This window comes from Lissotriton vulgaris, chromosome 10 (genome assembly GCF_964263255.1).
Source record: "Lissotriton vulgaris chromosome 10, aLisVul1.2, whole genome shotgun sequence".
NCBI classification, from domain to species: Eukaryota; Metazoa; Chordata; class Amphibia; order Caudata; family Salamandridae; genus Lissotriton; species Lissotriton vulgaris.
The window spans coordinates 373,765,407-373,778,517 of NC_141698.1; the positions used below are offsets into that span (position 1 = coordinate 373,765,407).

The window sequence follows — 13,111 nt, forward strand, 5'->3', positions numbered from 1 at the left end:
CACCTGCCCCGGAACACCCACCCTGCGCCGGAACGCCACATGTGGCGCAGGGCTTTACAACGTGACGCATCTGCCTAGATGTGTCATGTTGTAAATGGGTCGCAGGGATGCGCCACGTTTACGCCGCTGTTGGGTGACGCAACGGCGGCTTAAACGTGGCGCAAGTCCGACATAAATCTGCCCCTAAGCCTGCCTAAGAGCTGTGGTCTGCTGTTCTCGTGCAAAATGCAGCATTTTAAGATTAGGACAATAAATTTCCTTACAACAGGAACAAACTCAATAACTGAAGAAAGTATTCAAAATTACAGCTCATCTGCACCATCTGGGGAACATTAGAAATAGTGTTTTTAGTTAAAAATGCAGCTTAATTTGGGTATTTATTTCCCACTAGCATAACACCACAACTCCAAATCAGAGATTTATTTGACTGAGAAATCTGTGAAGCCCACGTCATTTGGTACTTTTTCCAAGAAGTATTCGACACTTAACTCTCAATTGCACACACCTGAACTGGTGCAACAGGTGTTGCAGGAGCCGCACCTCGATGGCCGCCAGTTATTCTAATAGCATTACTTAACTCGCCATATAAATAAGCATGTCTAGAAGAATGGAAAAGTAAGAGAATAAAGAAACAGGTGAAAAAAAAGAAACCTCCGGAGTCTCCAAGCAGGAAGCGGATTCGAAGGCGAAAACACAGGCAGGTGACTCCGAGACATGTGACCAGGAAGCCAGCGGCAGGTCAGTTTCAATCACAAGCGACGTTCACAGCCAGCGACTCCAGAAGGAACAGAGTGCGCGGACGGAACATCTGGGTCACAGCCTCCGCACATGCAGCTCAGCTCTGTACCTCGGCGGTGAGTAAAAAACGGGTTCCGGAGTAGCGTGCTACCCGCCGAAAAAGCGCTTCGACGCCTCGTCAGGAATAGTGAGCGCGGTATAAATGAAATTACAATACAATACTCGGGAGAGTGAAAAATATATCCCCTCGAAGTTTGCATCGCTTTTAGGTTCGACAGACTGATAATCTTGCACCTGTGCTTGATTGTTTCAAGGCACGTGTGTTACGAGCAGCAGTGTAACATGCATGGGTAATACTTGCAGTGGCGGCTGGTGACACAGGCGTAAGTGGTGGAGTAAACAAATCATTTTGACCCACAGTCTGGCACTGTGAGGCAGTGAGAATGCCAATAGGGTCTACAAAACTCTCAATCATGGCTCTTTATAAACAGCGTTTATAACAAACCACTGACTGAGAGCTTTGGGGTTGAGGCATATATGTGTGAGACTGGAAAGTTTCAACAAAAAGGTGGTATGTGTTTGTTGACCGAAAACATACTTTCTTTGAGCTTGAAGTCCAATTAAAGTCTTGTCACAGACTCCCTTGCTTTTAAAGGCATGGTCAAAGTGGGTAATTGCCCATTGCCCCAACCTTCCATGGGGGCCTTGGTAAAGTAAAAGGATTGCTAAAAGTCTTCCCATAATAATGTTGCCCATAAAAACATCTTTTTCTAATATGACAGCAGGGTATGCTTAAGAGAACCGTGTCTCTCTCTTCTTAATGTCTTCCTCACTACCTTATCTCTTTATACCTCACTGTTCTTTTTCTCAGTATTCGGCGACTAAAGCTACAATTTCAAGTGCTGTATGCATATGACTTATTTTAATATTATGCAATACTCCACTAAACATTTAGCAAGTCACCAATACCATGTTTTTCCTACAGTAGGAATAACGCGCTTGTTTACCACTGAAGTCAGAGAAATCACGGGGCATATTATCAAGGGGGTTTATCTCCGCTTTTTTGGCTTTAAAAGCCAAGAAAGCGGAGATAAAATTATCTCCCTATTACCTAGCTGTCGCTAACACCAGTTAGCGACAGCTAGTAGGAGATAGCGACCATCTTGGGCCCCACTTTGCATGTCAGTGATATTTATCACTAATGATATGCAAAGTGGGCGTGCCAAGATGTTAGCGACTGGAAACAGTCGCTAACATCGCTATCTCCTATTACCAACTTTTGGAGATATTCGCGCTAAGCGCGAATATCTCCAAAAGCTAACACCTGCCCTGAGCAGTTCTTAGCCATGTTATCCAATGGGAGGTGGATAACATGGCTAAGAGCATTAGCTCCGTAATGCATGAATATCGCTGACTTTTCAGCGATATTCATGCTTTGCGGCGATTTTTACCGCATTTGCGTTAAACCTTGGTAATACCAAGGTTTATTTGCGGTAAAAATCGCCGCAGCTCAGCGGTAATTTTTTGTCTCTAACCAAGCACTAGCGATAATTATCGCTATTGCTTGGTAATATGCCCCCTAGATCCAGACTCAAAAAGAAGGGGCTTGATCAACGCTTGTTCAAGCTTTCTTTTGGTACTATTTCATTGGCAGACCCCAGGCGCCTTGGCCGTCCTGCTGTTTTTACGTGTACTCATTTCTGAAGGTTTAACATACAATTCAATATTGTTTGACACCATGAGGGCTTGAATGAGCCAAAAGGGGGTAATACATTTAACATTTTTCCAAACAGGTGGCCTCAAAATAAATATTGCAAGGGGACCCACAAATCCCTAAGATGTCACTGGTCTGACTGCCTTTTTAATGTTCCAACTTACCTTATGATCCTTGTTGTGGTACACAGAGTACACCCTCATCACTCCGCTTTGCAGGAGTTGCAGACTTTCTTTCTAAGTGGAAACTCTTGGCCGTGTTTCTTTCTGTCCTTCCAGTGAGGGGCCAGAGCAGAACACTGATATTAAACCAGAATAAATGTTATTGGGCATTTAAGACTGTGGTGTAGTAACCAAAGCAAACACAGACCAGGAGGTGTACAGGTGTTCTTTTAGGCCTCACCTACAGACCATATTAGCTGCTGTTTTTGAAGGCCTATTGTCACTAATTTGTTAAGTTATATATGTGTAGTGCCATTTGGGCCTGCCCTTTGCTTTGGATTTTGTCCTCGTCACGAATTTCCTGCTTCTTATTCCATGCCTTTCATTCCTTTTTTATTTGTACAGACTCAAAAGCATTTCTTCTTTATTTGTTTAGATTAGAAGACTTGTGTACTTACTCAGTTTGCATTCAGGGAACTGCTTCGTTCACAGTGGCGGCTCCTGCAAGAGGGTGTTGCCCCACTGCTTTCTCGCAGTGCGAGAAGGCAGAAACATAAAATGGTAAAACTACCATTTTATGTTTCTGCTTCTCGCACTGTGAGAAAGCAGAAGTGCCTGGTGCCTGGTTGGGGGCGGGTGGTCCTGCTGGAGGGCAGGGGGGAGTGGCTTTGCCCACTGTTGTGGGTACTGACTGTTTGGTCGGCTCCAGGTCAGTCATGCGCACTCTCCCTTTTTTTTCTCTGTGTAGGCTGCAGCTGCCTACATAGAGAAATTGCCCGGCTGGGGCGCTCTCCGCTGCGCCTTACCAATCACAACGCTGCATTTGCAGCATTGTGATTGGCTTAGGGGAGCAGGAGGAGGGAGGCTGCCCAAAACGCGCCAGGAGCTGAGGTGGCAGCACAGGGTTTGGTCGCAGAGGAAGGTAAGTTTTTTTTTTATTCTATATAGATTTTCCATTTCCCTCCACCGACACCAGCCCCCGAGAACCCCCCAACCCATTTTGCCAGCCACGACAGGTCAACGCACCAGCAATGTATGGTTTACTCAGCACATGGACCATGATTTGGAGTGAATTAAAAGATTCTAAAATGAAGGTTAAGCAGTTGCTTAAGATTGATCAGTAAGGCCCGTCTGGCTATGGCAAATGTATCTGCCCAAACTAGTTGTCACAGAAAATATCAGTCTTTAACTAAGAGGGCAAAGAAGGAGTTTCAGAATGACAAATAGCATTATAAGAACGCTGTAGTTGTACGAATCATCAAACACTTTGGTCACTAATTGACATGAGTCCTCACGAACTCTAGCCTCAAGGGTCGTATCTGAGGTAGAACTATGCACGGTCACGTCGGTCAGTACTGCCTCTGCAGCAAATCTAGGCAAGGTCAGAAATCTCCGCAGGGTTATAAACAGATCTGTGGAGGGTGGCATGCTGCAATCGAGATGAGGCAGTGGTCTTGGCTCTGCCATCGGCCAGGTGTGGCAGTGGAAGTTCAAAGTGGGTGCCTCAATAGCAAAACCTTGAGTGGTACTACAAGTCCCATAATTCCTTTAGCAGAGGTCATCTTGAGTGGGTAAAACATCCTACACAAAACCAGAACTCACTTTTCTTAAGGATTTGATGAAGGTGTTTAACGACATTTAGTCCTTGCCAGCAGTTTGTGGAAGTCCCGGATTCTTTGGAGACCAGTTGGAATTTGAGATAAGGGAGCACCTGCATCATTACAGAGACTTCCTAAAAGTTACCCCCACCACATTATAAAAATGCTGCAGCAACCTATCCTACCTACATTTAAACATTGTATCGCTCAATGACTGCAGCTTCAAAGAGCCTAGAAACAAAGTCATTTAAAGTGTTTCGTCGTATAGCGTCCCAAACACGCAGATAGCATAGCGATCTACACTAGGGTGACCAGAATTTTAAGCAAAAAAAGGGACATTTCACAAAAATAGAAGGACTATAATTTTACGTCAAGCGAGCGCACAGAATGATAGCGCTCCTCAGCAGAGAATTACAAAACAACCAGTGAGAACATACATAAGATGCAATTTTTAAACCCAGTAGCTTGCCTGTGAAATAAATTGCTTTCTTGGAGCACCTGCTAACTATCCCTGCTTTTTTGAAAACATAAAAAAACACCACCCCCATTTTTAGTCGACCCTCTCCAAAAACTGGGACATGAGCAACATTTCTCGCAATCTGCCCGGACAGCTGATGAAAAACGGGGACCGTCCTGGCAAATCCGGCACGCCTGGTCACCCTAATCTACACACAACTGATGAGCTTAGTGAGTTGCTGAAGAGCTCTTATCCTGTAGCATTCAGCTTGGAATAACTTGCAAACTGGTAAATAAATCCAGACACAGCAGGTTACTGTGCATTACGCAGACAATGAGTACTCTGATGCAGACATATGCAGGGTATAAAGTCTCATAAGTTATCTCGGTGGGTTAATGCCTTGCCACGACTGCCTGCCTCATGCAACGCCAGGTTCTGCAGAAGTTGGCGCTCCTATACACCGCGTCACTTACCTCGGAGAGGTCGGTCTCCATCGGGAAGTGCATGCTGGGGTTCGGGCATGGGGGAAGACGCTGCCAGAGAAGCCGGAGAGGAGGTCGGTGTCACAGAGCCCCACACCAAAGCGCCGGTCAAAGAGGCGGCTGGGGGGAAGGGGCCCAGAATCCCACCCCTCACTCTGCCCTGACTTTCCACTGCTCCAAATCGCTTCTTTAGGTGCCTAGAAACTCCAACTCATTGAGCGTTAAATGCCCTCTCCACATATCCATTAATGGCCACTTGAAACACGCTCTTTTGCCCAAGATACTCGCTCTACCTACACATATTAAGCCAATCTGCCTCCTTTATCAGTGACCACTGCCCACCATGAACTGCCCCCTTTAATTTGTCTACCCCTGACCCGTTCAGAGCTGGCCTTTGATCAGATATCGCTCTGGGCGAAACCAAATATTTGGCCCTTCACACTCGTGCTGTTTATCTGTCTTCTGTGTGTCGTGCCCAGGCCGGGGGCACTAGGACCCTGAGACAAAGGGCAGATGACAGGGGACACCAGACACCACTTCCGGTCGGGGGAGGGGACAGGAAGGGACAAGGACATTCAGAAGAAGGACCTCGGTGCAAGAGGTCATGGAACATGCATGCCAAAAGATAAGTAATTAAAGATGACTTACAACAAGCCATCGAGTCCTGTGTTTTCCTGGGGCAACACTACACGACAACTGGCGACGAGGGAACGTGCCCAGCAGGATCGTTGGAATAAAGAAAAGGAAAAAGCGTGTCGCGTCGAGGTATAAGCGACGACGTCATCGAGACCAGGAGCCCACCCTGTCTTGCATGTGAGTGAAGAAACGGTGCGGGAGCCCACCCCGACTGCCGTAGAAGAAAGAGAAAAAGTGTCTGCAGCCCATCGGTAAGCACGCGAACTGAGCAAATTGAAGCGCGAGATCTCGCGAGAATCCCGGCGGCCATCTTGAAGTCAGGTGGCAAGGGCCAATCAATGCAAAGGAAAATATGGTGGCCATTTTGAAGTCAGGCAGCTCTTCGATTGGTCGCAAAGTCTCGCGAGACTACCTGCGGCCATTTTGAAATCAGGCAAATTGACCAATAGGAAGAAAGAACAGCGCAGCGGCCATTTTAAAGTCAGGAAACGAACTAATAAAGCAGAAAGAGTGCCACAAAGAGCACCAAGTGAACAAATAAGCACGAGCAAAGGCAAATAAAGAAGCAGCAACAACAAAAGAGTGCCAGAAAGAGCACCAAGAAAATAAACAAGCACAAGCCAAAAAAATAAATAAATAAATATCTACAACAGAAGAGTGCCGTAAAGAGCACCAAGTGAATAAATAAGCACAAGCAAAGGCAAATAAAAAGGATGGCAGACCCAAAAGTCGAAAGAAAAAGCGCACAATATCGGAGACCACTACTATTTAACTTGTCCACGCCACAAGTGGGCATACGATGGGAGAAATGGGTCAGGAGATTTGAGAGATACATGGAAGCCACAGATGTGACTGAAGTCAAATGACAGGGTTTATTCCCAAACTTTGTAGGTGATGAGGTCGAGGATCTACTAGGGACACTACCAAAAGAGGAGACCTCCACCTACGACAAACTAATAAAATGCCTAACAGACAAATTTGACCCGCAGAGGAACGTCGACTTTGAGCGATACACTTTCGCGATTGCTTTTTAACAGCCGGACGACAACGCTGGATGATTTTGCAATGCAACTGTGAAAGCTCGTAACTCACTGTGAATTCGACAAATATGACAATGAACAAGCAATTACGTATCATTGAGGGTTGCCGTGACACGGAGTTCTGTGCGAGAATTCGAAAAGAACCAACCTCACTGGAAAATATCCTGTCACTAACGAGAGCTGAGGCAAGAGCGACAGCAGACCCAAAGGAGATGGAGCGAGGAAAAGAACGACGAGTGGAACAAGCACAGCGCATAACAAACAACAGCACAAGCAGCTCAAAGAAAGGAAGAGATAAACCGACACCAAAGAAGCAACCAGAAGTAACATGCTACAGGTGCGGACTTGAATTTCCACATAGAGGCACATGCCCGTCATTTGGCCAGACATGCAGGAAATGCAACCAAATCAATCATTTTGCCAGTGTATGCCAGGGACTGCAATTCAGGAATGAAAGAGGAAGAGCCGGAAGACCATGAATGACGACAAGCAGGCATGTCAGACATGTCGAAACAGGAACAAGAAGCTTCTCGATAGAGTCAGGCGAAGAAGAAGAAGAAGAAAAGACAGAACGACTCTACCTTATGTCGGACGTTACTGCCATATCCTCACATGAGGGTGAAAAACAAGAAAGGATCTGCCTTGTAGACAAAAATAAAATGAAAAAGACAGTCTGTGACCATAAGCATAGGAGCACACAAAACTAAGTTTGTCCTAGACAGCTGCGCAACATGCAACATCATGTGTGTGTCGGAACACGAGAAGATGAAAGTAAAATAAACATTGAAACCATCCAGAGTTGAAGTATTTACCTGGGGGTCCCGGACGCCAGTAATAAAAATGGGAAAATCTACAGAACTAACATACAAAGATCAAAAGACAAAAGAAGAGATTCAGGTGCTGAAGGGTGACATTCCAGCACCATGCCTACTGAGCAATATCACATCCCAGATGATGGGTCTCCTTGAAATGACATACAATATGTCAGAGAAGAGAAGCATTTCGAAGGAATACCCCAAGCTACTGAAGGACTAGGGAAGTTAAAAGGGCGCCAAGTAATGCTACACATTGATGAAACAGTGAGGGCAGTAGCGCAACATCATCGGCGAGTGCCAATACACCTGCAGCCAGAAGTAGAGGAGGAGCTTGAAGCATTGCTCAAGCAAGATAGAATAGAACCAGCAGAAGGACCAACGCCTTGGGTGTCACCGATAGTGGCAGTACCAAAGAAAGACACGTCAAAAATAAGAATATGTGTCAACAGGAGAATAGCAAACAAAGAAATCAAACGTGAGAGAAACCCTGGACCTCATCTTGATATGATCTGCTTATACGGAAATCCAAATGCAAAAATACCACCCTGGATACCGAGGTGGGGATACGGCTAATGGACTACAATTTCAAAATAATACACAAACCAGGGAAGGAACACAATCAGGCTGACTACGTATCAAGGCACCCCCTGCCACAAGCATCAAAAGCGACCACCATGGCAGAGGAATACCTAAATTTCGCACTCCAACATAACACACCGGCAACCATAACAATAGAAGAACTCTCAGAAAGCGAGAATGGAATAGTGATGAGGCACCAGAGTAGTGATGCCCCGAACACTGAGGAGACGGACGGTAGAGCTAGCACATGAGTCACATCAAGGGATAGTAGCAACCAAGAAAGTGCTACAAGAAAAAAAGTGGTTCCCGGGACTAGACAGCAGTGTCGAAGAAACTGTGACGCACTGTCACATCTGCCAAGTAACAGGGCCCCCATCAAAGCCGGAGCCACTGCAGGTGTCCGAACTTCAAAAAGTAGTGTGGACCGAACTGGCAGCTGATTCCCATGGGCCCTTGGAGACAGGAAACTACCTGTTGGTAATAATAGATGAATTCTCCAGGTTCCCAATCGTAGGGCAAGTAGCGTCAACTTCGGCAAATGAAACACTGCCAGTCCTGGATGACATATTCGCAGCATGGGGTTCACCACAGACAATAAAGACCAACAATGGCTCACCAGTTTCTGGTGAGGAATTCAAAAAGTTCATGGAATACCTCGGGATTCACCATCGAAGAACAACTCCTCTGTGGCCACAAGCAAATTGAATGGCCGAACGGTCCAAGGAGACAATTAAAAAGGCAATACAGAGAACTAAGCTAATGCAGATCTCTATAGCACAAGCACTATGTCAGGTATTGACTATCAAAACTCTACTCACATCTCCACAGGAAGGTGCCCCGCAGAACTGGTGTTGGGGCTCTCGAGCAGAACCAGGTTGCCACAAGTGAAAGAGGTGGAAAGCGTGGAGCGAAGAGACATAGCTGCTAGAGACAAAGAAGCAAAAACAAAAATGAAGGCGTACGCTGATCAGAGGAGGCACTCCACAAACACAAAAATAAAAGAAGGGGACACCGTGGTAATACGGAAAAGACAATTGCGGAAATCAGATAGTGCATTCTCAAGAGACCGGTTGACGGTGACAGAAGTGAAAGGGCAAATGATAACTGCGTCAGCAGGACAATACCACATCACCAGAAACAGCTCGCACTTCAGTGAACTGAAAACAAAACAAGAGCAGCCGACACCTGTGCCAAAGGAGGATACGCAGGAGGAGGAAGGATCAGCAGACACCAGAGAAACATGACCAAGAAGAGAGTGCAAGAAGACAAAAAGACTGATTTAGGAGATGTAAAGAGATGGAGGCCTGCGAAAACTTTTCTTTTATTCTCTCCCTCTCCCTCTCCCTCTCTTCCCCCCCCCACGCAGCGTCCTGCGAAATGATTTGCTTGCAACAAGGGGGGAGATGTCGTTCCCAGGCTGGGGGCATTAGGACTCTGAGACAAAGGACAGGGGGACACCGGACACCACTTCCGGGGAGGGGACAGGAACGGACAAGGACATTCAGAAGGAGGACCTCAGGGCAATAGGTCGGGGAACATGCATGCCAAAAGATAGTAAATAAAGACGACATACAACAAGCCATTGAGTCCTGTGTTTTCCTGGGGCAACACTACACGACACTGTGGAAATCTTCTGAGGAGTACCAGGAAGGTGCTTGAGGCTCGATTAAGGAGGGCTATGAAATGAAAGCGACAAAAGGGGGACACGAGCACCGGCAGCCTTCAGAAACCGTTTTTAAACACACTGCCCTGGGACCCAGGTCAGAGGGTCACAACTGCAGACAGCTCCTGTGCCCCTCTAAAGGTTAGCACCCTAGGCGTGGTCTCAGGTGTGGTCCTAGTTCGCACATGCTAAAGTCGTGCATTCCCTTCCATACAGTAGCACTAAAAGTCTCAGTTCGAATCTCTTATAACGTGCGCCAGCTCTGCTCACCCATTGCTCTGTTTCCTTAATATGGATCTTTAATGGAGCCTGAGAGGAAATTATGGACTACAGTGTAAATTTGCAACTCTAGTGCTCTTTTCACATCTTCACAAATAAGAGGTAGAGTGACAGTGTAATATATTTGTTATGATTACTGCACCCTACCTGAAATATTAATGCATAGTTAGGTTGTGATTACTGGACCTTACTTGTATTGTCATTGCCATTGAATGTTCTTTATTTGGACACTCTGGAACTTTCATGTCACTTGCATCATGTTTGTCCTGACCCCTTCTGCCTATCACTAACACCCCCTGTATAAAGCATCCGTCTGCCTATCCTGACACCTTGACCCGCGTTCTGTCCATCACTTACCCCATGCCTGTTCGGTCAGTCCCTCTATCTACAACCCACAGTCTACGTGCCTGATACACTGCCTATTGAGACAGACACTGTACATTCATCACCCATCTGTCTCTTCCTGTTCTAATACATGACACGAGATCAGTACATCACTTAACTACCTACCTGGCCAAACTGTCGGTTCATCACCCCTGCCGGGTCCATCACACTGTTTCTTCAGTCCCCATTTGTAGATCTCTGACCTGACACATTACCTGTCCATCGCTTGTAGGCCTCACCCTGATCCTTTCTTTTTATCTAATTTTTTGTTTCTGTTATTTTCATCACCAATTCCATCTGTTCTACTCCTTATTGCTTGAAAATGCACCACTTGCCCACTCTTTATTAAAACATTTCTCGGTGGGAGAACCCCTGTAGATGGTTCAGGCTTGCTCGCTATGCTCACACACCGCCGCGAAGTACGACAATTGTTTTTTGCTGCACCACATTCAAATGTCACCAGCCACCATTGTTCGTCCAGCAGTCGAAGGGACTACACGTGTGTTCTTAATCTCTACTTCATGTGCTGCTTTTCCCTCGAACATTTGCACCACTAACACTATGTGTTCTTTCCAGTGGTCGAAGTGGGGGGAAAAAAAGTAGGGGAACTGTGGGCGGAGAATTAGAGGGCAGGAATAACCCAAGGATTGTGTCAGTGGGCGGAGTCAGTAGTGTGGCCAGAAAGAGCAAATCATTCTAATTTTTAGTATTTGTTTGGCATTTCACTACCCAGTTACAGCTTATTACGCTATTTAATTCACCCAATGAATACACGTCTATTTAAGGTATAATATGAGTTGTTAACATTCAGAAAGTGGTATATGTTTTCAATCACAAAATGCCCCAAATACGCTAAGAAGTGGAATCGCAAGCCATTTGTCTCCGAGCATAGAGTTTCTGTCTTCAGCACATCTCACTTTTTCTACAAGAGCAGTTCAAACATGAATGGCAAAATATCCTAGTGTGCAAATGTTTACTATATAAATATGGCTATGCAATATGTGCCACATAATGCATCATCTGCTGCATAATTTGACGATTTTTACCAATAATCTGTTTGTAGCTCAAACGGATCAAAAGTTACTAAAATATGTGACTTGTGTTTCTGAGAAGTCGGCTGCCCTTTGCAAAGGTTGACTGGTCACCTTTCTCACTACTGCATTTGTATGTTACACTGGTACTAATAAGGCAAAATCTTCGCAGAAACTGTTAGCATGTGTAGAAATGTCAAAATAATAAAGTATCAGAAAATATGCTGCATTACACTGCAGCCTTTCTTTTGCTGCATAATTTAGTCAACACTGGCATAATTTTGCCCCCCATTACTGCATAATTCCAGTGCCCCAAAGCAGGCAGCACATGCTAAAAATGCATTTGCATGAAACAGAGAGACCATGAAGTTTGTGAACTTAGTTTGGTGTGCGTGAAAATCCTGCATTGCCAATCCCTGGTGAGTTGCACTAATACTGCTGAAACAAGCCAATAGAGGTAACAATGGATGAGGTGGACTGGCCTCCAGGGCAGGGACAATTTTAGCACTGGTGGCACCCTGTCCGACAATCTTTTTGGCACCCCTCTTCCCCATGACTTCCTTGGATTCTCACACTACCATCTGGCCAAAGTGCCCCTTATCTCTACATAGACCCTCTCTCACATACATTTAATGTATATTAAAGTGCTGGTGAAGGCTGGCTTTACTAGTCCACTCAGCTATCCACATAAAATATATATATATTTCTTTGCAGCAGGCATATTAACCTGCTGTGCTACTTTAAGGCGAGTCAAAACTGCCACTAGAGGGGGAGGAGTTTCGCGGGCGCCCAAGATGGCCGCGTGAGCTCGGAGCTCCGAAGACCTCCCGATCCTCCGCAAGGATCCTGTCATCTATCCTGTCCCACGGTGGTGGGAACCAACAGTTGAGCCGGTGCTGAGGCGGCACCCGTTCCCGGATCGAAAATCCGATCTTCCTGGACCGAGATATGCCGTCGTGACATCGGCGGACAATAGCTGCGCCATTGGCTTGCATCGTTGGGACTGAGAGGGGCCTGTCTCTAGACACCTTGTGCGGACCTGCCGTGCTCGCTTCACTTGGCCTGCTGGACCGGGCGGTCGTTGTCTTGCCAGCCCCCTGTTTGACTTTGGGACGCTTGTTGTTGCCTTTCTTGTGTCTACTGGGGGTGCGCTCAGTGCCCACCCCTCCTCCCGGTCTACCCGGCCATTGCCCCCCGACATGGCAGGCAAAGGGGACCAGGACAAAGGAAAACCACCGAGGGTTAGCAGGAAACCGACTCAGTCCCAATCAACCATCCCCGAAAGATTCTCCCAATCCAAGGGATCTCCGGCCATGGCGGGTCGAACTAAAGACTCGTTGCGGGACGTGTCCCCGGAAGATCCTGAATTTACACTCCGCGACGTGATGGGCGCCATTGCTGGGGTGAAAGCTGAAATGCACAGTCTACACGAGGCGCTGTCCAGCAAAGTGGATACCTTAAAGATTGAACTAAACCTCATTAGGGCCGATCTTGGCAGGACAAACGACAAGGTGAAGTCGCTGGACCTCAAAAC

The 13,111-nt window shown here is 46.4% G+C and overlaps 1 protein-coding gene across 1 annotated transcript in view; it reads left to right on the forward strand.

Moving 5' to 3' along the window:
* Positions 1–599: 599 nt before the first annotated feature.
* Positions 600–13,111, forward strand: part of LOC147685285 (alpha-N-acetylgalactosaminidase-like) — a 250,557-nt gene continuing 238,045 nt past the window's right edge. Inside the window, exon 1 of the mRNA XM_086941199.1 lies at positions 600–854. Coding sequence (XP_086797325.1) covers positions 829–854 — 26 coding nt within the window. The 5' untranslated portion in view covers positions 600–828. The remainder of the gene's footprint in view (positions 855–13,111) is intronic.